General features: G+C 46.5%; 1 protein-coding gene across 3 annotated transcripts in view; it reads right to left on the bottom strand.

The window, feature by feature from the left end:
• EIF4E2 (eukaryotic translation initiation factor 4E family member 2) overlaps positions 1-23,899 on the bottom strand; it is a 30,738-nt gene extending 6,839 nt beyond the window's left edge. The window contains exons 1-7 of one of the 3 annotated variants that reach the window (XM_063306310.1): positions 23,754-23,869; positions 21,249-21,287; positions 20,306-20,420; positions 17,823-17,957; positions 6,540-6,644; positions 5,634-5,786; positions 5,412-5,548 (exon numbers count right to left, since the gene is read on the bottom strand). In XM_063306310.1, coding sequence (XP_063162380.1) covers positions 5,412-5,548; positions 5,634-5,786; positions 6,540-6,644; positions 17,823-17,957; positions 20,306-20,420; positions 21,249-21,287; positions 23,754-23,773 — 704 coding nt within the window. In that variant the 5' untranslated portion in view covers positions 23,774-23,869. Of the gene's footprint in view, positions 1-5,411; positions 5,549-5,633; positions 5,787-6,539; positions 6,645-17,822; positions 17,958-20,305; positions 20,421-21,248; positions 21,288-23,753 lie in introns of all 3 variants that reach the window. The other 2 variants (XM_063306311.1, XM_063306312.1) reach the window with 2 other exon arrangements.
• Positions 23,900-24,927: the final 1,028 nt, after the last annotated feature.

The raw sequence follows: 24,927 nt of genomic DNA on the forward strand, positions 1-24,927 counted from the left end.
TACGAACACGAGAAGCACATGGGAAGCCTGGCCCGTCACATGGAAAGTTCCACAGATTCCTTGCCTCTGAGCTAGCCTTCTAATGCAGAGCAGAAATTATTAGAAAGCCACTGGGGGTGGGTGGTCATACAAGGGAGAAATCCCTGAGGGATGGAGGAACTTTGTTTTCCTATGATATATTCAAGGAATAAACGAAGAAGTGATGTGTCAGACTCCAAATCAAATGAGTGCTGAATCGTCTGATCGTGTTCGTCTGCACAGACGAGCCAACTCGTGTCAAGGAGGAAGACGGGAGGGGGGAACTGCAAGGAGTGTGAATCACTGTTGTTTGGGCTGCCAGGGGAGAGTCAAGGTCATACTGCCAGAGACATCTGCAGCCGGTATGGCTGACCGCCTGAGGTTGGATGAGAAAGGAGCAGGAAGGGGGTGCTGGAAAGTTTTAGTCAGTGAGTTTAGGCGGGAATCTCTTAATCACAGCTTTTCTTCTGATCCGTACACTAGTTTCAATAAACCTAATTTCTGCATAATCCAATTGTACATGAGTTGGGTCCATACTGGGACTGATGGTGTCAGTTCTTACATGATGGAAGGATTAGGGATCGGAAAGCAGGCAGTGAAGAGCCCATTAAAATGGTGTATGGGGCATTTTCTTTGGGTTCAGCCAATTTTTCTTTCTGAGTTGCCCTGGGAATCAGGGGTTTTCTGAAGCTGAACGTTTGAGGAAATTCTGGAGGCTGTTCACACAGAAGCAGCTCAATTGGCCTCCTCTGTTCTGATGCTCTCTTTCCTTCACTGTTCCCTATCTGGGGCCAAACTGGGTCCATGTTGAAACCAGCTGAAATTACACGGCTGAAAAATAACAGTTACATCAGCCATGGGGGGATATCTCAGGAATGACCAGCTGCACAGCCAAATTTGCTTTAAAGTGGCGATGCACTCCGCACACTGGTTCTACACTGGTTATTTATTTTATGGCATTTTGCCTAAAACTTTAATGTGGGTCAGCCTGGTGTTCCAGAGGTACCAGGATACAATGCGCATCATGTCCAGGCATGATGGCCTGGGCCACTGCACTGTTTGAGGGTGCATGGCTGGGGAAGGCTCAAACAGGTGCACGCGCGCTACTGGACTGGCAGAAGGTGCAAGTGTTCTGAGCTGCCATTAACTGATGCTTTAATAAATCTCCTTTCCTGTTAAGCAAGCAGTTTCCATCCATTTCTACCCTCCCTAAATCTTCCTTCAGACAACCATAAGCCTGCAGCTATGCCTAGGTTATTTATGAAGTATTATTGGGGATTTGCTCCATTTCCAATCTGTTTCTCTGGCGCAATGGGATGCTGTAAAGGGCCTGCTACTGCACCAAAAAACAGGAAAGTGTGTGTGTGTGTGTGTGTGTGTGCGTGTGTATGCGCACACACATTTCATCACTGATATAAAAGTCCATGATGCGGAAGAAATAAGGAACACTCAGTTCAGCATCTGACAGGTCTACCTTCAAATGAGGGACCTTGCCAAGCCAGCTCTTGTTGGCTACCCCAAAGTTTGCAATACCACGTCCCTCTAAAAATAATAAATACGTTTGTGTAACTAACACACACAGACACACACACCCCTTATGAATAAACTGGGCTGCAAAATTTGAGACGGCTGCTAGATAGCAGCCAAAGGAGAATAACAAAAATATATAACCATAAAAATAAAAACCAAAACTTGACAGAATCCCTGCTTGGTCTGCACAAGCCTCGCCAGCTTGAAAAAAAATACTGCAACTGCTCTGCCTAAGTGGGTGGTGAGGGGCATCATCAACAGTCTCTTCTTTGTTTGTTAGCTATCTTTTCTTGTTTCTCTATATTTGTTATATTGTATTTCAGCTATGTATATTGAAACTGAATAAAGTGCTTAATAAAAAAAAAAGAATCGGAGAACCTCGATCACAATGTTTGGTGGAGTGGATGCAGAGGTCTGAATCTACCACTTCCTCCACTTCACCGTTGCCTGGTGGGGAGTTCTTGCAGGGCCATCTTTTATGAGCTGGTTTGATTTACGTTATGAATAAAACAAGGGAGTGGATCTCCACCTCTCTTCCTCCATCTCCTCCCCAAAGTATTGCATTTAGGAAAAGGCATCAGTGCACCTCACAAACACTCCTTTCTGCCGCACAAACCTTCCACAACCTTTCTGCCTGACATTTGGCACTGGAAGTCCTTTCTAAACTACTACCAATGTACATTTTTATCACAGGATGCCCCCAAATCAAAGCACAGGCACTTTCCTGGAACAGGAAGGAAGGAAGGAAGGAAGGAAGGAAGGAAGGAAGGAAGGAAGGAAGGAAGGAAGGAAGGAAGGAAGGAAGGAAGGAAGGAAGGACGGACTTCAAGGGGCATAACTTCAAAATGTCTGCCATTTCTATGAAATCAGCATGCTCCTTTCCTTATAAAGGTTTAGCATTTATATATGTTTTTTTCCTATTCTAATGAAAAGGGAACATTTATTTTTAACCACAGTTCGAGACACTGTATCTCTTTTTCTGTATCTCACTGGAGATTTGGGCATTCAGCTGGACTGCCAAATCTCCAGGTGGAAATCCGACACAGCGACCAAGACTTGGCCGGTGTTTTCTTCCTCCTATGTACACTTCACAGAGAAGATGGAGAAGACTCAGAGAAGACTCCTGGGAATACTGTGGACAGCCAGGAAAACGAAGCGTTGGACCATCGAACAAATCAGCCCAGAGGTCTCACTCGAGGCACAGATGACCAGGCCCAAATGAGCCTCCTTCAGACACACTATGCGAAGACCCGGCTCTCTGGGGAAGGCTCGGATGCTGGGAAGGGTGGAAGGAGACAGAAGAAGAAGAGGGCGACCAGCAGCAAGGGGGAGGGGCTCAGTGACAGCGGCGATGGGGCGCCATTGGAAGACCTGAAAGAAATGTTGGGGACAGATCATCCTGGAGAAGATCTACCTATGTGGTTGCTAGGAGTCGGAAATGACTTGATGGCCCCTAATCAATCAATCAATCAATCAATCAATCAATCAATCAAAGCTCCTGCCTTTGCTCAGTACTGACTGCCAAGGGGAACAGCTTCTCTCTAGGAAGCCCCACTGGGGATAACAGGTTCTCTTCATAAAAGAAAGATCAGAGGCTCAGCATAAAGCCATAGAGAGGGAAGACCAACGACAAGAGCTGTTGAGTGTGCACAAAAACGTATCAAGGCCACTAAAGATGGGACTGAGCTGGCACTCCTAATCATATGGATGCAATAGCAACAATATTCACTCAGCCCTGCAGGGACAGAAATCTCCTCTACAACAGACACAACACAACGACTTAAGCCAGGAAAGAGCTTTACGTCCACCTTCCCCAAGAGGATGCCCTCCAGAAGTGCCAAGTACAACATCCTCCTAATTCCAGCCATGATCCGTAGCTGGGTATTACTGTATGGACATTTTACTCCACCCTCTCTGAAAGACACTTCATCAAGGAACAGCAGTTTAGACCTAGGCCCACTGGGCTTCCTCTCTGCTCCAGCAACTGGTCCATCCTATAAAGAGGCTGCCTGAATTCCCACTCCCAAAGCTTTTTATTTAACACAAACACAACAAAAGCAGCACTGCAGTGACCTCTCACCAACTGTGAAAGCTGCCTCGTCCACCATAAAGCAGCAACGGGATACAGTTTCAGAAAGGCCTGACGTGAGGCCTGAAGGCACGTCCTCCAGACGTCTGAAGCTAAGGAGGGCAGAACGCTCTGCTCCCGTTTTCTTCAACGCCACAACCGCTTTGCCAGGGACATTTCCCAACACTCCTCCATATATCAATATTGCACTTGGCTGGGCTCCAGCCTGGTTATCAGTTTTGGCAGAGGTCTCTGGGTGGGGACTGTCCAAAGCAGAGGACTAAATTATACGGCTTTTGGTCTGATCCTGTTGGACGGTTCTTTTTCTCCTGTTGGGGAGAAGAGTCTACCCTACTTCATTGCTCATTGTCTGGACATGAAACTTTCTCATGGCTGAATTCTATCTTCCACCTTATTCGACTCCTTTGCTTACGTTGGTTCTTCAGTGTCAGTCCTCCCGACCCAGCCTGCGTCTTTGCTTACAGTGCACTGATGCGTAAAGGGTTTTTTCATATTCTTCACCCCAAGCTCTTAAATATGCAGTGATCTTTTATCACTTTGCAAGAAAATAAAAGTCATCTTGAATGGCCTGTCTGGTAAACTAGAACAGCCTTCCTTAAAATACAGCTGTCTCCTCCATATATTACTGTCCTCTGTCCTGGTTAAAGAGCCTGTGTCACTGAAGGGGCTGGGAACACTTAATATACAGCATTTAAAGTCATCAGAAATCATTTGTACAGCACAGTCAATTTACATAGTGCCTTCCTGAGAGCATTTATAAATCTAACGGGCTTATAAATCCGTTAGCTTCTGCATTTTATTTCCCCGGGAATGCAGTGGGATCACACTGCGCATTCTTCTCTTGCCACTTGGGCTCACAAGAGCAAATTCAAACTTCAGCCCAGCAGCCACTGGAAACTCAGGCTGGAAAGCAAATTGCGTGGGAAGTTCTGAGGCGTGCTGGTGCTCCCTGGCTTAGAGGGAGGTTCGGGATGAGAAGCTCATCACAGCAGATGAGGCTGTCAACGTAGCACCAGCAGGTTAGAGATGTCCTGATATGAATGTTGAATTCATGATAGCGTCGAGACCGTACCCAATTCCTGCCTGGCAGCCCAAAAGAAGTGAGGGAGAATCCAAGAGCTGCCCCAGGGGCAGGCCAAACTCCTGAGGGCAGCAGGAACAGTGGTGGTTTTTGTGCTCTTCAGAATACAGGCAGTTCTCGACTTACGACCATTCATTGAGCAGCCATTCGAAGTTACAACAGCACTGAAAAAAGTGACTTACAAATGGTCCTCGCGCTTATGACCATCACAGCGTCCCCACGGTCACATGATCAAAATTCAGCGCTTGGCAACCGCTGCGTATTTACAACGGTTGCAGCATCCCGGGGTCACGTGATTGCCACTTGTGACCTTCCCAGCTGACAAGCAAAATCAATGGGGGAAAGCCAGATTCGCCTAACAACCACGTGATTTGCTTAACAGCCACACAACTCGCTTAATGACCATGGCAGAAAAGGTCGTAAAAATCGGGTGCAGTCATGTGATGCTTCACTTAACTGCATCGCTTAGCAACTGAAGTTCTGGTCCCAATCATGGTCGTAAGTCGAGGACTACCTGTAGAGAGCCTGCAAACCGCTGAGCTAGGTGGCTAACAGCCCTGATGAGAGCCACCTAAACAGAACATGCAAGCACTGTGCCCTCTCTTCTTTTTCAAGCAGCATTCAGCATGTAAGGAAACGGAATCAAGCGCATTCCAGCAACTGGCAGCTCCCTCATGCCCCCCCTGCACGTACTTGATGCTGTCCGTGTGCGTTTTGTATTCCATGATGGTGTTGGGGGGAAGGTTGAGAACTCGCCGTAATGTGTCCCTGATTCGGGCCGTGGTCGCCTGGTCGCTGGCTGTCTTGTTCCATATGGAGATGATATCCTCCTGTGGGGGACCATCAGGCAGTGAATAAAGGGGAGAGCCCCCTGCTCAGACTGGCAGCCACTCCCGTAATTCCCAAGTGACTCACCTGGAAACGGACGGAGACAACTGCCCCACAGATTTCTTCCCCCACCATAAATTGTTCTCCCAGCATTGCCAGAATAAGGTTCTCCCAGCACCGAGAGGCAAGGCCCTTTCGGAGGCGGATAATCCACTTGCCGCCATTCTTATTGGCATCGTCCTGGGAAGAGGGCAAGGAAGTAAGTTAGTGATCAACCTATCACAGGCTTGGGGGTTAACATTGCAGAGGGCAGGGATGCTGGACTGACGGGGTCTGCGACAGAGCAAGACTCTTTCTCTACAACAGAAGCATCCGCCTGTTTATTCCCTTATTTGCTAACGGATGCATGAAAGGTAGGAGCGTTTCCAGTAAACAGCACCGGTTTATATGCCACAGCATTCTGTATCCATACTGTGTGTGAAACGTGGCATCTCTGCCTCCCCTATGACAGCTTAACTAAACTGGAGGTACCCAACCACTGGAGGGCCTTTATCTGGCATGATGTCACTGCTCTCCCCAGCTGTCCTTGAAGGCCAATACAGGAAGATGCCTCACCTGGAGAGACAAGGCCCCTGTGACTCTGGAGACAAGAGAACCACAGAGCACGTCCTTCTCCACTGCCTGTATTATAGAGATATTCCTACTAGCCTCATCTCACCATTACTGTGTCAATACCCAGGATGCTCAGGACAATTTTACACCTCCCTGCTGCTGTCAGATTCCAGCCCTGGCAACTTACAATGTTGCCAGGTTCTGCGCAGATGATGACTGGTGCCATAAACTAGTTTTTATGAGCATCTAATTCATCACACTGGAGCGTTCTGTATTTTATGCTCCCCTACACTCAACCTAATTCTACACTGGAAAAGTCAGTCGCAGGAATGCATTGCCAGCAAGCCCCATTATCAGCTTTAAAGCAAGGGTCAGACTCACCTCCCACATGGGCTTAATCCCTTCTTTGAAAAGATGGAAGTCGCTGTGGCCTGTCAGGTCCCCAGGACGGACCATATGGCTGTAAAACCGCCAGAACTGTTCCACCTGTAAGACAACAGCCCCCAGTCAGCCAGACTTCCCAGTGAGGACGCTTGTTTTCCAAGCCCAGCTGTAGAGAGTCAAGCCTGAAGTCAGGACAGAGAGTATTTTTCAAAGCACTGAGGCCGCCCCACTCGCTCATCAAGAAAAAATGAAGGAAAACAGCAATAGGCAAGGCCTCCACTGCACTGCCGGGTTCTGGGCTGATTCTTAAAGCATAGTGCATTTCTGGAGAGCAGCATTTCTTTCTGTTCACTAGCTGGCTCACCTGAATCAAGGTTCAGCTGAGTCCAGGGTTGGGACCCAGAAAGATTTTGGGGTAACTGACAATAATACAGTGCCATTAAGGGATTTATAATGCCTGCAGATCTCATCTTAAGGTCTCTATTAACTAGCAGAGGAGCTGTGGACTCAACTGAAATCAGATCAATCCCGTATCAGTCACACAACATTAGAATAATAATAATAATAATAATAATAATAATAATAATAATAATAATAATAATAATAATAATACCTCAACCACATCCTGGATTTAAGGAAGTGGACTTTAGTTTGCAGAGACTTTAAGGGTTTAAGGCAGTGTTCCTGAACCTTAGCAACTTTAAGGTGTGTAGACTTCAACTCCCAGAATTCCCTAGCCAGTTGAACTCCACACATGCTGGCTAGGGAGTTCTGGGAGTTCAAGTCCACATATCTTAAAGTTGCCAAGGTTGAGAAACACTGGTTTAAGGTGTTTCAAGTTTCTTTCTTGTTTTGGTTGCAAAAGATTAAAATGGCAGTTGTCCCCCTTTGGAAAGCCTATCCAGCTTTATAATGCTTTTAAACATTCAAGTGCTTCATATATGCCATTGGGACAATCCCTACAACAATATTGTAAGGTGGATATTACCTAGCCTCAAATACTGATGGGGCAAAAAGGCTTGAAGGCAAGATGCATCTTGTCTAAGGCTACCTACTGAGTTCACTGTAGGGGCAAATGACGCTCTTATTTATTTCCGTTCGCTTTTGTCATCAACTAATGGGACAGGAAAAAAAAATAAATTTGATCACTTTGCATGGTGAGAGAGAGAGAGAGAAAAACTTAAAAATTGGACACCAAGCCAACTGACATGCATAACTTATACCATGACCAAGAGTTAGACTGACAGGTAAGTTAATCAAGAAGGAATGTTTTGTTTTGTTTTGTTTTATTTTTTTTATTTTTCTGGGTTTAGAGATTACTCCAATCACAAAGGAGCGGTACAACCTCCTCCATAAACTGGGCTAAAAATGATCCAACAAAAAGAAACAAATCAATATTATTATATAACTTACATAAAACACTGGGAATTAATCAGCGGTTAACTGCAGACAAATTCTACAAACTACCACAGAAAATCTGGCCGCATTAAACACCGATTCTGTGTCCTGGCCAGACAAAAAGATAACAGATGCAGAACTCATCTGGTTTTCTAAGCGGCACTATCCATCTATTATAAGAATCCCCATAAAGATCACAATATGGCTGGGCACAAGCAGGTGACTGAACAGTTGAGCTCCACAAGGCCAGATTCTATAAGCATTTGCAGCCTTCCTGGACCTGCCCTCTAGGGTAAGATGTCAAAACACAGAAGCATGAAGCCTCTGTGTCATTTAGCCGTCTGATCAAGGCACTTAGCTGGTTTCCAATTCATTCAGCTGGTTTCCTAACTCAACTTTACTATGAATTTGACTCCGCTCAGTTGGAGCTCCATATCTAGGAACGTTTGTTTGAGGACTACTGTACCTTGGCCTGTTTGTAGCCCAAGACCTACAGGGACTCAGGAGAACATCCGCACTGCAAAAGCTTACAGTATCTCCTATTCCAAGTATCCATCCGGGAGGACTAATTATTGCCCGCTGAAGTTAGTGGGACCAACCTGGTGGCAAATGGTGGTCCATGCTCTGGTCTAAACTTACTTCAGTGCTTTTGGGATATGCCATACTGGTTTCTGGATTCATAGCACAATTATTTGGTCTTTAAACTGGAACGATGTACAATGATTCAGCAGGAAAGCATGTGCTTACTACAGAAAAGTTCTCAGATACAATCCTGGGCATGCCCCGTAATAAGGATCTCATAGAAGCTGATTCCTCTGGCACTGGGTCCTGCTGAAAGTCAGAACATAAGCAGAGAGCAACTGCACATTTACGGAATCTGTTTTATACCTCACTAGAATCCTGAAACCCAGCAGCTGAAGCTAGTGCAAAAAGCAAGTAAAACGCTGAGAAATAAAACCCCAGAATTTAATTGTGAATCACTCTTTCCATTAAAAAAAGGCTACTGTGTATTTCACTCATTTGGGTCAGGTTTTCTTGTTGCTTTTGTTAAAAAACAGCAAGCTGGAAGCTCTTGCTGATCTACTACAAGTCACCTGGAAAATGCTTAGCAGATCCAAATTTACTCTGAAGTGGTACCGTGGTCCGACAGCTTAATTTCCCCCCCTATTATTAGGACAACAAAATGCATAGAGAGAATTTAGAGCTAGAGCGGCAGTAAATTCTTGTACTCTCTTGCCGACAAATTTGTCCGACGGTGGAAGAAAGAACAACGGATCTGCTATCTTGGATCTAATCCTCACCAATAGAGAGGAACTGGTTAAGAAGTGAAGGTGATTGGTACCTCGGTAGAAAGCGATCTCCTGATCCCTGAATTCCTGAAATCAGTAGGAACTGAGAAGAACGATACCTGCGTGCTGGGTTTCAGAAGAGCAGATTCTGATGAACTTGGGAGAAGATAGGTAGAATTCAATGGCTTGAAATCCTGAAGGAGAGAAACGTCCAGGAAGGATGGGAAACTCTGTGAAATGAGATACTGAAGGCGCAATCCCAAACAATTCCTACAAGAAGGAAAAACGGGAGAAATCTAAAGAGCAGCATGGATATACACTGAGCTCTCCAAAACGAAGAGAAAAGGGAACATGACTAGGAAATGGAAGGGGAGGCACATCACCAGAGAAAAAATATAAGATAACCTCCAGAAATTGTAGGAACTCTGTCAGGAAAGCTGAGGCTCTAAAAAGAGCTGAGGTTTGCAAGAGATACCAAAACAACCAGAAGGATTATTTGGATATGTTCAAAATGAAAGCGTGTTTCGATCCATTGCAAGAAGAAAGCGGTCAGTCAGTGAAAGGGCAGAACTCCTTAAATCTTATTTTACGTCTGTCTTCTCTCAGAAGGGAAATGTAGCCCTGGCCACTGTCGTGGGGAAGGGGAAGGAGAGTCGAGGAGAGGATAAGGGTTGATTTAAAAGAACACCAGTTACCAGGGACAGATGGATTACACCTTAGAGTATGGAACGAATGAGCAGGGCCACTTACGATAATCTTTGAGGGCCCCTGGAAGATTGGCAAGGTCAAGAAGACTGGAAGAGAACAATGCTGTCCCTATCTTCAGAACAGAGAAGAAAAAGGACCTGAGAAACTATCGTCTGTCAGCTTGACATCGATTCCTGGAAAGACCCTTGAACGTATTATTAAACGACATGCTTGCGAGCACTTGGATAGGCGTGGGTTTGTTGTGCCAGACTACCTCCTTTTTTGACAGAGTTATTACTTTAGTAGATCAGGGAAAGCTGTAGCTATAGCAGAGTTCCTCAACCTTGGCAACTTTAAGATGTGTAGATGTGGCTGGCTGGGGAATTCTGGGAGTTGAAGTCCACACCTCTTAAAGTTGCCAAGATTGAGAAACACTGAGCTATAGTGCACCTGGACCTCAGCAAAGCTTTAGACATATACACCTGCATGGTATTTTTCTTCATAATATGGCAAAGCGGGATCCCCCAAAGCGGGATCATTGATGGTTCTACTTCAATTTGGAGGGACAAACTGGTGCTACAGAGTTCTGTCCTGAGCCCTGTGCTGTTCTATTTTTAACTATGATTTGGATGAGTTGAGGGGACGATTATCAAGTCTGCAGACGACATAACGCTGGGACAGCTGGCTAACATTTTAGATGAAAGAGGGAAGATTCAAAAAGATAGGTTTGGACAGTGGCCTGAGATGAAAAGGATGGTATTTATCTGGGGGAAATATCAAGGTCTATAACTGGGCTGAAAAAAAGAAGGTACAGCTGTGATGGGTTGGTGATAGGACATACTTATTTATTTTCTATCCAGCCTTTATTACTTTTACAAATAACTCAAGGCGGGGAACATACCTAATGCTCCTTCCTCCTCCTGTTTTCCCCACAACAACAACCCTGTGAGGTGAGTTGGGCTGAGAGTGTGTGACTGGCCCAAGGTCACCCAACTGGCTTTCGTGCCTAAGGTGGGACTAGAACTCACTGTCTCCTGGTTTCTATCCCGGTGCCTTAACCACTGGACCAAACTGGCTGTTAACCACAAGTTAAACATGAACCAGCAATGGGATGCAGTTGCTAAAAAGGCAAATGCTATCTTGGGGGATGTTAATAGGAGGACAGAGTCCAGATCATGGGAGCATTTGTTCTGCTCTACTCTGCTTTGGTCAGGCCTCACATGAATCCTCTGTTCATTTCTGGACATCACAGTTCAAAAGGACACTGACAAACTGGACTGAATTTAGAGGAGGACAACCAACCTGGTGGAGATGATTGGAAACCAAGTCCTACGAGGAACATTAAAGGGACTGTGTTAAGTTTACCCTACAGAAAAGACAACAGTGAGGAGATATGACAGCCATCCTCAAATATCTGAAGGGTTGTCACACAGAATAGGGAGTGGAAATTCTCTATTGCCCCAGAGGGCAGAACCAGAACCAAAGGGCTGAAACTACAAGGAAGCAGATACAGGCTGGACATCAGGAGGAATTTCCTGACCGTACAACCTGTCAGCCAGTGGTGAGTTCTCCTTCACTGAAGTCTTCCAAAACAATCTTGGATAATCATCTGTCAAGAATGGTCTAATGGATGTTGCACTGGCGGCAGGATTAGATAACCCCTAAGATGCCTTCCAACACTATGATTCTGTGAAGATCATACCAGAAAGCTATCCTTGAAAAGATTTCAGAATCTGGTCTTTCTGAGCTCCGATTACAATGCATTATATTTGCACAGTGCTCTCACCCACTCTTCCCAAAATGGCAACAGATGGGGATCTTCTATCTGCTTGCGATCTCTACCACCATAAGAGCTGCCTGTATTTTTCCTGCTTTTTCGTCCAAAAATGGGTCTGCGGCTTCAGTGGGAGCGAAGAAGCAGAAACAAGAACCTGAAGACTTGTTGGCGAAAGCTACCCTAATTCTGAATATCCTGCAATAAAAACAAAAAGGTGTCATCTACAGGAGGGTACCCCTGGCCACAAACCCTTCACCACCTTTCACTACGGCCACAGCAACAGTCAACTAAATCTGGAGGAATCAACTGAGCGAGCATCTGAAACCAGGGGCAGGGCAGTGGGATGATTCATACCAGCAGGCTGGATTTGCAGAATGCAGTATGTCACAGAAAAGCAACCAGCCAATCAACCACCCTAATCATAGTTAATATGCACCAGGCTTAGCTGTTAGAACTTTAACTGACTTAGTTAAGCATGTGGTGTAAACCCAGTCTTTGGAAGCAGCCGTGCTACAGCCACATGATGCTAATCTGCAGTCCATGTCCTACAGGTACCACCAGTATCTTCCTGGCTGTCATACTTTCCTGCTGCTCTTCCCTGCCAGGCTCCTTAGGGTGTCCAGGAACTTAGAGGAGAACATTCCCACCACCGTCTTCTTCAGGAAGCACTCCGACTCCTCGAAGGAGGCAATCATGGACCTCTCTTAAAACTCCTGCCTTGCTGCAGTGTGCTGCATAACCTTTCTCTTCTTTCGGTGCCCTCTCCCATCAGTACTGACTGTTCAGACATTGAGGGCTTTCCTGGGAAAATATAATGTGGGGGGCTTCCACTGCCTTCTGCTGGCAGAATGTACCTCATCCTGGCCATTCTATATGCCAGTGCAACTGTTCCAGGCTACATTTCCATGTGTAGTTGCTACCAATACAACAGCTACCTTCAGTTGGGGAACTTACTCACTAGGTCACAACACTGTCCTTGGATACACGGAGCACAAGTTGTTGCTAGTACATCTTGGTAGTACTGCCCCGAATTGCCCACAGCTGCTGTGTGACAAAATATTTAACACTGATGCCAAATGGCCATTTCACCAGTCTGGCCCCAGAATGAGCTTTACAGTAGGTTTTCGGTTTCGTGGACCTTGATATAAAAGACTTCAGATCTAATGGACAATATTTTTGTACAGACTCTCTCATTTAGGGGACTAAGGCCCATCAAATCAGGAGTCTATCTGTCACCGTGACTCTTCGACAAATGCATTGATAGCAGACATAATGTAAACAGGAGCAAATCCAGATTGAACAGACACCCTCACCACCCACATCATCTATCGACATTTTCCTGTCTTTTGTTTGCAGAAAGAGGTTATATCTTTAAAACTTTCAGGAACCATGAGAAGAGATGACAAGAGTTATGAACATGAGACTAAAAAGACGGCTGCCCAGGACCACAGCAGACACTGCAAGCATTCGCCAGCCTTTCTGGAGAATCCTAGTGCCCTCTAGGGACCAAACCATAAACCACCATCCCATGCTTGCAGCAGCTTGGCTAAATGCTGCTTGGTAGGTTTACCATGCAAGCTTCTAGAGATTTAATCTGAAACCAACCCTGCTGAGTTAGTTTATGGAGGCTTACTCCCAAGCATGTAACCCCCTGGGTTGCTGTCTAAGCCAAGGGTGATCAATCCAGGCCCCTCCCCAATCACGTATAAAGCAGTGGGTGGGTGTAGAGTCCATCCGTAGTCTCTGTCACCCTCTCCAACACTGTGCTTTCATTTGCAGCCAGTCTCTTACAAGGAAGTAAATTCTGGTGGAGAAATAAAGCTTCAGAGAAAGAAGCAGGGCTGGAGAGGGACCAAGAGGAAGCAGAGAGTTCAGGGTGGGCTTAGCTTCCCTCAAGGCGTCCTACCTTTGCTTGAAAAGCCCACTATCTGGTGGGGGCGAAGCTGGGACAACAGAGGGGCCACCTGCCGAGATGCACCCATCATTCGAACCAAAGGGACCGATTCGGTTTGGCAGATCCACACGTAAGAATCCCAACGATGCCTTGGGGAAACCCAAAGTGGCTTTGGAGGAGGAAATCTGCCCTTCTACGCAAGCTGTCGTGTTAAAGAGGATTCCCAAAGCAGTTTTTTCACCACCAAGCTTCAAATGTGTCCTAGATACACCTCTGAAAGCACACAAGAAAGCAGGGGGTGTGGGAGGGGAGATGACCCAAGCCATGAGAAGTGGGGAAGATGTCACGTGGAACGAAAGTGGGCATTCAAGGGTTAAGGAAGAAGTCTCTTGGTTTTCAGCGGGGGTTCCTCACTTGAGGCCCTGCTCTCTCCACTTCCTGCAGGCGCTGGAAGTTGCCACGGCTGATGCCCAGGGCCCCTTTCTGTGGGCAAAAGGAAACAGAGGTGGCACTGCCAGTGGCAGCCAGAGCTCCCTTGAATCTGGCACTCACCCCTCCAGAGCCCACATTTCTGAAATGGAGATCCTCCACTCTCATGAAGCAGCCCTGCTCTGCCAGCCTTCCCTTTCAAGCGATGGGCTCTGGGATGGTGGAGGGAAGACACAAGGGCAGCTGGTTTCCACGGGGCCTATTCCGTGCCAGGGAGATACTGCTGTCCTTAGGGGAGGTGTTCCCAAACAGTTTGGCATCACACCCCCTTCCTGAGTCACCCCCCTGCTTTCCCACCCAAATCCATCAAGCATTTTATGCAGACATAAAATTATGTATATGCCTCCATCCCGTTCTTTCCAGAGATCCGCTGCTGATCTGCCGATCAGCCCCTATGCTGTAATCTTTCTGCTGAATACTCACTGATGTTTTATTTTTTTGATTTACATCCCACCTCTCACTCAGATGCTCAAGCCCTGTCCTCTCATTTTCCCCAAAAAATAACTCTGGGAGGTAACGGAGTTTCTGTAGCTGAGGGGACTAGAACTTGGGTCTTAGTCCACCTGAACCATCATACGATGCTGGCTCTTGATCTTCTAACTGTGCTATTAAAGTCCACACTGGTCTGAAACAAAGTCACACTCTTTTACCAACAACTGCAAAAGTAGGGACCGACTAGATGTGTGTCCCAAGCCCTGGATGGTTGAACAGCATGAATTTTATCTCCCTCAGCTGTAGGATGTAGCCCTGCCTCAACACAGGAGCAAAGGTGGGCCTAACAAAATAGTGGCTTTCCCCTTAACACTTACAGGTACAACTTTATTTTATTTTTATCCCACCTTTATTTTTTTTTATAAATAGCTCAAGGCGGCGAACATACCTAATACTCCTTCCTCCTGTTTTCCCCACAACAGGAACCCTGTGAGGTGAGTTGGGCTGAGAGAGAGGGACTGGCCCAAGGTCACCCAGCCGGACTTCATGACTGGGGCAGGACTAGAACTCACAGACTCCTGGTTTCTAGGCCAGCACCTTAACCACTAGACCAAAGTGGCTCTGGAGGATGTTGCTGGAATCATATGGTGGGCAGGGGAACTGTCATGAGTACTGATGGTGAGCAGGAGGGGGCCCCTATCCAGGGGGGAAAACGTATGCGTAATACTGAGGAGTTGAGCAGCCATTCAGAGAGACACAGATCAGGCCCGCCTTGACTTTTGTAGTTTATCTGTCTGGATTTTTCCCACGCTTCTTCAGTTTGTTAGGATTTTCTGTCTAATGTAGCAGTAATAAAACACTAGAGACCTATTCCTTGTCTCAGCGTGGTTCCTGACTGTTAGGACAGGAACACCCTCCATTAGTGGCCGAGAAACCTGTCACCAGCTCCCCATTAAAATTGCCTGGACCAATTCCAAACTGAATCACTGAATCGAGTCCAAGTTGATTTGAAAAACCGGCCTCTGGACATGTCCCCCTCCTTCCTTTGCTGGAGTCCAAACGGATTTGAAGGCATTCATTTTGGACAATCAATTTGGTCAAATTGCCTTGGATTCAAACCTCCCACTTGAATATTTGCATGGCTGTATCACAGATGCTCTGGATAATGCACACAAGGTTTCATTCATGAACTGGACACTTTGGTTCTCCCAAAATAGAAATTACTAATTTATATATAATAATAAAATATAAATTGGAACTAATATAAATCTGTGACATCAGCGCTCTTTCGGCCTCCATTTCCACTTTTTCTCACCCATTCTTTTGAACCCAGTTTTAATTTTTATATAAATACACACAGCACACATACATAGGTGGCAACACTTAATTCAGCTTGGTTGATTTCAAAAAGCTAAACAGGACCAAACCTGGTTAGGCCTTGGATTGTAGAAGGGCAGGATAATGGGTTAAGGCAGTAACAACATATTCCAGAAATGCAGGCATTACTCATGATGAGCAATCTAAGTCCTATTAATTTCAGTAGGAACGTGCTTGCCACTAATTTCATCTGCATGTGATTCATGAATGCTACCAAGAAAACAGCACAGATTTCTCCATGAAGTCACTAGGAGTTGAGCAAAACTCAATAAATGAAGTTGATGCTCCATACTGCAGCTTGGAAGGACGCTGCTTCATGGTATTTTTGCGGCATCCTTTCCACACTCCAAGGGGTCTCTGCGAATGCTGCAGGATTGTTCAGTAGGGCAGAACATCTATTACTGCCTGGATTTCAGGCTGAGGAAACCACCCTGTGGTGTCCCCGGGGCATCCATCCACACATTGGTTGGACTGAGAGAACAGCAGAATGGAAGCTGGTCTGAGAGCCGGCAGAGGCTGATTTCCACACACCAAAACTTTCCAACAAAGGCTAGCCTGTTTTAAAGCACCTTCTCAGCCCCTTCTCCCAGGCAAAATTAAGCATCCTGTTGCACTTGGACATTTACGTACTTTTGTGCACGTGGACATAGGCATCTTCCAAGATGTCTGCAAAGGGGATAAGTAAAACGGAATACCCTGAAATAAAATATGGATCACTAGCCGGCACGTGGAATAAGAATTGCCCACCCAGCACTGCTTTTAATACCTATCTGTTTGTACACTACTATCATCCCTGCCGCCAACAATTTTATTTTAGATTATTGGCTAGGATGTCAGAAAAGGGGGTGGGGGGTGGAAAACAGAAACATTGGGGTTAGAAAGAAGGACCGACCACTGAATTGCTAACAAACTTGCTTTCTACGACACCTTCTTTGCCTGTAATGCAGTTTAGATGCTGATGCTACTGTCTGTGGAGTTTCAGTGAACCAAACTGCTTTGGCAAGGTTTTCTTTTCTTTCCAAGCCTATTCAAACAACAGCATTTCAGACTGTGCATCAAAATATATTGATATGTATTGACTCTATTTTCTTGTATACAAGAGAAACCTGAATTGGTCAAACCGATTTTCCCTGGAGATACTAAACACTTCTGGATGTTTTACAGCAGAGGGGAGGAACCCTTGGCCCATCAAAACTGCTGGACTATAGATCCCATCATGTCTGACCTCTGATTATATAAACTAGGGCTGAGGGGATGTGGAGCCTATCGATAGCGGAAGAGCACAAATTGGCTGGGTACACGCAGAGAGGTACTTCTTTGTCAGCTACCAGAAAAATTCTAAAGCAACTGACAATAAAAACAAATAGAATCAAACGAAAGCAGATTTTACCCATCAATTTAACATTTGTTTACGAAGCAAAAGAAGTTAAAATAAAGCATCTCATAAAGATAAAACTCCACAAAAGCTGCAGACAAAGCAGAAACGCTAAAGAGGAGCCTTTTAATAAAAATTGGCTCATCGGAAAAGGTGCGACCAGACTCCTGACTTTCTGCAGACTAAATGCCTAAATAGTGTCCTCCTGTGATGTCTGAAATCAGGGGAGGAACCCTTTTGAAAGCAGAAGGAAGATTTAAATGCAGAGATCCGGTTTAGCTGTCACGGTGCACAAGGTTCACAGAAGGGATGAATCTGGCTAATCAAACTCCTAAAACTCACAGCCAGCTCCACGTTTTGTGACAGGGAGATCCGCAAGACATTACACGTGGCGGGACAAAATGCTTTCTTTTGCGGTTTTAAGAGCCGGTGGTGGCTCACTGCAGTCTCCTGCCGGGAGAGAGGCTGTCTCGCACCGAGGGCTCTATCCCCCTATTCTTCTGTGCATGGGTAACCCCCACATTCAAGCTCCACTGGAACCACATGACGGAAGTGCACTCACAGAGGCAAAGGTGCCAATCTGCTTGATGTTCTGCTCGTAACTCTGAGAGCTGGTGGGCCTCCCGGGTGTCCGTCTGGAGTACCAGAAGGTGTAATTATACTGCAGAGGGTGCTCAGCCGGTCCTGGAACCACAGCCTGTGTGTGAAATTGAAATACTCATTTGTCCTGATGCATTTCTCCAAAGAGGCATTCGCAGCATTAGAAACCTGCCTGTTCCTGCCCGCGCCGAGCGGGAAAGGACAGTTTAGCTTCATTTTCTTTCTGAAATTCCATCTCTGTTAATAGCCTGAAACAGACCATTAGTCTGCCAGAAACTGACTATACCTTGAGTAAGAGATGGGCCGCTTGCAGAGCACTGGAGTTTCTCCAAATTGGCAGAGGACGAGGCTCACGAGAGACATTTTGTGTTCCTTAAAAGCAGCTCATTAGGCAGGACCGGTTCACGAACTCTGCTTACACGCCTTTATTGGCCTCTGGTTGGAGGGTAACAGATCTTAAACTAAAACCACCTTGTGAGGCAATGAAATCTATTCCCCTTTCTGGGCATAGGAAGCGGATGGAATCAAGTTGATCTGACAAACGCCACAAAAGGTTTTTAAGCAAATCACCGTTAACAACTCTGTTCAGCTTTTAGATTTCCTGGATCAAAAATGTCAGAAGAATAGCTTCCAACTAATACAGGATAAATCAAGAGGATCCATTTTTTATCCTTTCCCAAAACATGGGCAAAGAAAGAGCGCCTGAAGCGAAGCCCTTAGACAAGGAACGCTTCCTTCCCACCATGATAATGACTTTTTTTTTAAAAGAAAGGTCCTGCTAAGGTCTGAAATCCTAACTTCCCTGCAGTGTGTACAAAATAGCCACCTTTACGGTGACAGGGTTTGAGTATTTAAAGGTGTTGAGAAAAATTCACTCAGTCTCTCTGGTCCGTTCTGCAGCTTTGGTGTGCCTTTCCATCCTGTTACCTTAACAATGGGGATTAAAGGTTAAGATTTCTCTCACTGCCAATTTTTCTGTCCCCCACGTTTTGCATTCTAGTGGCTCTAATTTGGGGGTGGTGAAGCCACAGCCTGCACGTGACTCCCACTATCCCATGTTTATGCTGCTGAAATTCGGCAGCAAAACGGCTGCATTTAGGCAGCATCCTCTTCTGGTAAGAAATAAAAAGTTAACAGAGGGGAAATGGGAGCTTAAGATCTCTGGGAGGTAAAGCACACTCTGAAACCCAGGAAAAAAAAATCATTAAAATGGCCTCTCCGGAAAGCCTTCTGAGACTGATCAGGTGGGAATTTAAAATGGTAGCCCCCAGCCTGGAAGGGTTTGATTGCCTCTAATGAGAGGCCTCCATCTACTCCCATGTAGAAAATGAGAGAAGGTGTGCTGGAAAGCCCCTGTAGGAGAAGTGCATCCCATCCTCAGATGTCGCAGAGACTCACTTTAACCTTGCCTGCTTGCTGTCACTGAAGCGTGATGGAGTTTTGCTTTCTGGCTTTTAAGTGTGGCAAGTAATGGATTCCAACAATTCAGGTCCAGGGCGTGAGAACTAAGGTGAGCAGCACAGAGGAAAGAAGGGCAGGAGCTGTGTACAATTTGGATCATTCTGGCTCAGGAAGGCTGGTACAATCTAGCAATTAGGACGAAGGGTTTCCAGTCTAGTAGATGCAATTTTGAACCTTGCGGGAAGTGTTCTGATCATACAGGTAGTCCTCACTTAACGACTACAATTGGAACTGGCACTAAGGTCACTAAGTGATGCGGTTGTTAAGTGATCCTAGACCCGATTTTACAACCATTTTTGTGGCTGTTGTTAAGCGAATCCCTACAGCTGTTAAGCAAATCATGTGGCCATTAAGTGAACCAGATGGTTGTTAAGTGAATCATGCGGTTCCCTGTTGATTTTGCTTATTGGAAGCCAACCGGGAAGGTTGAAAATGGTGATCATGTGACTGCACGACACTGCAGCCGTCGTAAATACACAACAGTTGCCAAGTGCCCAAATTGCGATCATGTGACCACAGGGATGCTGCAACAGTTGTAAATCTGAGGAACGGCCATAAGTCCGTTTTTCAGTGCCGTTGAAACTCCGGACGGTTGCTAAATGAACGGTCATTAAGCAGGGATGACCTGTGCTGGAAATGGTCCCACTGTGAGCTCAGACTGTTTTGAACTGAAACTATTCTGCACACAGTAGACGCAGACCCTTCCAAGCTCTAGCTGAAGCTGCGGTGCCCAAGAGACAGGTGGCGTTCTGGAGCTGCTCGCCACAGAGCACCTTTCCCAACTTGGTGCCCTCCAAATCTATGAGAGTACAACTCCGGTGCTGGATAGAAGTGCTGAATGTTGCAATTTCAACTTAGCTGGAGGGCACCACCTTGGGGAAGGCTCATCTTCCCCACAGAGCACCTTCTGAGAATTATAATCTGCTCTGAGAACCTTCAAGCAAGTGCTTCGACCTAGTCTCTAGAGAAAAGACAGCAATGTACCTTCCTCTTGGCGCTGCTTTGAGATTTGTCTTTATCGTTCTTTTCCTTCTCACCATCTTTCTGTGTGCTATTCTCTTCATTCTGGTCATGATCTCCACTGTCGTCATCCTTCAGACTGGCAAAAAAAAAAGAGAGAGAGAGAGAGAGAGAGAACCAGTTTGAAAGTGAGAACGGCTGCGTCCATTTTGGGATGAAACAAGCCTTCGTGACTGAGTTCAAACATCCTATTAAACAACGATGGCCTGCTGAATAAGCTACAAGAGGTATGTTCATGTGATACATGGAGTCAAAGCCAAACCAATAATGGCTTTGTAGGATAGCCTTAGTTATTAAAAAACAAAAAAACGATTCCCAAGTTGCAATAGAGGCCTTGTCACCGTACACAGTGGGAAAACACAAAGACCTCTTTCTTCTTTAATCCTTTTTGTACTGTAATGTCACTGCCCCACATCAGGAGCTAATAAATCCCACTGCAGGGAGAAATGCTCAGGGCAGTGAGAGGAAGTTCACAAATCTCTGGCGCTGACTTAGCTCTCTGTCCCAGGTTTATCGAAAGCTGCAGCTTATTTCTTTAGTTTTAAATGCAAAACAAATAGATCAATGTGAAGCAGAAAAGAACAATACTTTTTTGAGAAACCTTTTCCCGCACTAACCTTGGAGGCGGAATTTTTTTCCGGATATATCAAGAAGCATTTTTATTTTCTCCAAGACAAGAAAATACCCACCACCGTAGGGGAAGTTGGGGAGGGGAGAGATTGTTTAGCATAATTTCCAGGGTTTGTTTACAAGCATGGGCCAAGGCATTCATTGCAAGGGGTGAATTTCACTCTGGTGACAATTACGTGCCCAGGTGGGTCCTCCGGTGGAGTGCGATGGTAAAAGGGGGAAGCTCAGTTTGAATCTCTGCTCAGTGAAAGCTTTTTCACTGACCTTCGCAACTTACCTAACAGGACTGTGAGAGTGAGAAGGGGGACTATATGTCCTGTATTGAGAAAAACAACAAGAGTGAATAGCAGTAACAACTTCCATTCAAGAAGAGCTAGTTCGAGGTCACTATCTGAGATGGAAGCTAATTTGTTCCAGCAATCCTGACAAGCGGAGTTAAACTCAGAGCTTGTCATCATCCATCGAGACAAATTATTCCACCTAAGCCTTTCCCCCCCCCTCCTCTGCATAACTTTGTGGCTGGACCTGAGAACCCAAACTGAGTTGCTGACTATAAATTCTTAAGGAAATGATCAAGTTAAAGTGGGGAATAAGGTTTTTAAAAATCAACAAGCTTTCCCCTTATCTAAAAAGATAGTAATGAAGATGGCAGATTCCACCTCTGACTGTTACTGACGGTACTGCTGGCCCCCAATCCCTAAAAGGCAGGATGCTAGAGATGCACTTCCAAGAAAGAGCCATGAGAGATGATGCTCCTATATTCTGCCCCTACAACCTGCTGCTGCTTTAAGCTTTAAAGGCCAAACCAGCCTTTGGGGAAAAGGCTGGAAATGTGCAAACGTATTATATCTGCTAGGACTGTGAAGTCGTTTGTGCTGTATTTGATTTGGCATGGGAGCCCTAACTCAGCATCTGTCTGCAATTTTTCACAGCAGTTGTGTATTTTTCAAGGATCACAAAGCAACCGCAGAGGCTAGCCACATGATCTGGGAAAATATGCATCCGCTTTAAAGATCTGCAGACAGGTGCTACGTTGGGAGCACTCACGTAGTCTGAAGCATCTTTTTTGGAATCAAATATAAAGCACTACATAGTCCTATTATGGACCAATGGACCTACTTAGCCGCCTAAATTATGAAAGAAAAAAAATAATCACAGTACTGCTTCCAGTTCAGAGTTTTACATTCTTTTCTCTCTTTTCTTTGGGGCTATTTTATCTTGCCTTAAAAAACACAATAAAACGAAACAGAGCATCCTCATCAATTTCACATCCCCTATATTTAAGATCACCCTTGATCTCATCTCATTCCCATCAACATTTATGTAACTGCCCTGTTCTGCTGAATAGAGATGATGGGCACAGTAGTCCGACACAGCAGGAGGACATCAGCTTTGGAAATTTAACTTAAAGCACACGCATCCCATTCACAATCATCCCAAGCAGCTTTCTTCTTTAAGCGGTAACCCTGGGTTTACCCAAACTAGCAAACATTTAAAAAACCCTCAAATCACTCAATTCAGGTAGCAAGAACACACCAGTGTTATGAAATTAAAAACAGAAAGCTCAGCAACTGAAGACACATCGAACATATATCTGCTGTAACAGGCAAAGGAACTCTGCACACTGAAAAATGTGGGAGCACATTCAGGCAAGAAAGGGGTGCCTGATCTATCATCGCTATGGCTGTTGAATATTTTGCCTGCCATATGCCTTGCCCGGAAAAAAACAGCAACCTCAGTCTTACTCAATTACGGGTAATACAAATGACTGTAAAATAGAGAAACGCCTGCAAAGAACAGCTAGTCTAATCATTATGCGGAACAAGTAGTTTTGACAAACATGACTACGGAAATCCCAGCAAACTGGAACGTAACCAATTAAGTCGGACCCTTGCTCACTTACTTCAGGATGGCCCAGCCTGGGCTCCTTTGCATCCCCTGCTACCTGGTCCTTGGCTGATCTCAAAAGGCTAAGCAGTGCCAAGGCTTTGAGTCCTTGGAAAGGAGACCACGAGGAAACAGCAGAGCTGTAGACTCGCCTGGGGACCCTCTTTACCGCCAAGAGAACGACAGGGGGTATCCAGGAAGGTCCCCAGAGGCAGCTCAACTCTTGGCCGCTCATGGGGAGGAAGAAGCTGCAGAGGTCCAGGATCGAACCGGGGCCTTTGAGCAATACTCCCCGCCCAAACAGAAGCCGATGCCTGCAGACCCTCCATCCGCCTCCGGGGAGCCAAGGCTGCCATGAGCCCCGCATGCCTGTGGCCAGCCGTGTCCATGGAGAAAGCCGAGACTGTCTCCAGTCAAGCTCCACCGCGGCAATGAGAGAGCAGGGGGCGCCGCTGCCTTCTCTTGGGGCGCTGTTCGGGTCCCCGCTAGGATTTCCTGGTGGTCTCCCCTCCAAGGACTCCCGGGGAGGAGCTACTGCGCATCGGCTGCCCGGGACGAATCCGGCTCTTTGGCCTCGGTCCCCCGTCTCGGAAGCAGCCGCCTCGACGTTCCTGCTCGCCTTGGGCCTTTCCTGAGGACGATGAGGGCTACAACCTTGGCTTCGGCTTGAGGAAGCCGGAGCCCCGGAGCCCCGCCGCCAATCAGGGGCTCCGCCGGCGGGCCCCGAAAAGGGCTCCTGTGTCTTTAAGAGTCCGGAGCGAGGGGGCATTTCGGCGAACGCCGCTTCTCCCCCGCCCCGAGGACCAGCTGCGCACGCGCCACGGCCGCTCCCCGACCAGGAGGCCGACGCGAAGGCCTACCGCCCCGAACGACCGCGGCGTCCCGACTCACTCACGCGTCGAATTTGTTGTTCATCCTCCTCAGTCCGTCGCTAGAAGCCTCTTCGCCTCCCCTCAGCCCCGCTACTTCCGTTCAGCGGCCTCCCTCGCTTCCATTCGCTGTCTTCCCCCACTTCCGGCCCTGCGGAACCCTTGCCCTGGGTGGCGGCTTCTGCCCGGGCTGACAGGACGGTAGCACTCCGGCTGCCGCGGGGGACCTTCTTGACTGCGGCACTCTATGGTTGTCCCTCTACGCCTCGTCATCTCTATGTTGGGAAGTCTCCTAGACCAGAGAAACAAGAGGAGCACCCCCATTGCCTGGATAGGCTGTTTCCTGGTTCGCGTGTTTAAAGCCTGAGAACCGCCCAATGACATCACGGCAACGCAGAAACGCGCAACTCCTTAACCCGCGAATGAAGCAGGTTTTGCGCAACGTGGGAAGGCTGCGAACCTAAAGGGGAACTATGTGGGGCGAGGGGAGTTAGAGACTAAATGGAGGTCTCAGACTTAAGGCAAGCTCCTGCCTCCAATTACAACAGCGTTTCTCAAACTGGGCAACTTGAAGACATGTGGACCTTAACTCCCAGAATTCTACTGGGTGGGGAATTCGACTGTCTGGCTGGGGAATTCTGGGAGTTGAAGTCCACATGTCTTCAAGTTGCCCAGTTTGAGAAATTAGAAAATGCAAAGGAAGAGGCCACTTGGGAAGCTGAAGTTCTGATTCCCCATCCACAAAATCCACCCCCTCCCCATTTTTTGTCGTTATTATTTTTGCTTCTAGCAGCAGTGGTAGGATCTCCTCATGGTGACCCTCCCAGTTCTAGTCAGGGTCAATCCAGCTTCGCTTCTTAAATCAAAAAGGTTTGACTAGGCGCCATCATCTGTTGAAGCTAATGGGAATACGCATATTAAAAAAGCCACGGGGAGGTTGCTTGTTTTGTGTGCGTATGCTGTAGCACAAACACACAGCTCACAGAGGATTTGCAACAGATTGGGAGTCGTGTTGAGGCCAAGAGCTTGGTTTCCTGCAAACTAACCCAGTTCTATTACCCCTTTATGATAAGCTGAGGGATCTTCCCTATAGCATTACCATGAATCCCCATGTGGCAAGATGGTCTTATTGAGCTACCACACAACAACCCTGCAGGGTTGTGCAATTTTATTAAATCATTATTGCCGGTAATTTCATGC

The sequence above is a fragment of the Candoia aspera genome, chromosome 6 (genome assembly GCF_035149785.1).
Source record: "Candoia aspera isolate rCanAsp1 chromosome 6, rCanAsp1.hap2, whole genome shotgun sequence".
NCBI classification, from domain to species: domain Eukaryota; kingdom Metazoa; phylum Chordata; class Lepidosauria; order Squamata; family Boidae; genus Candoia; species Candoia aspera.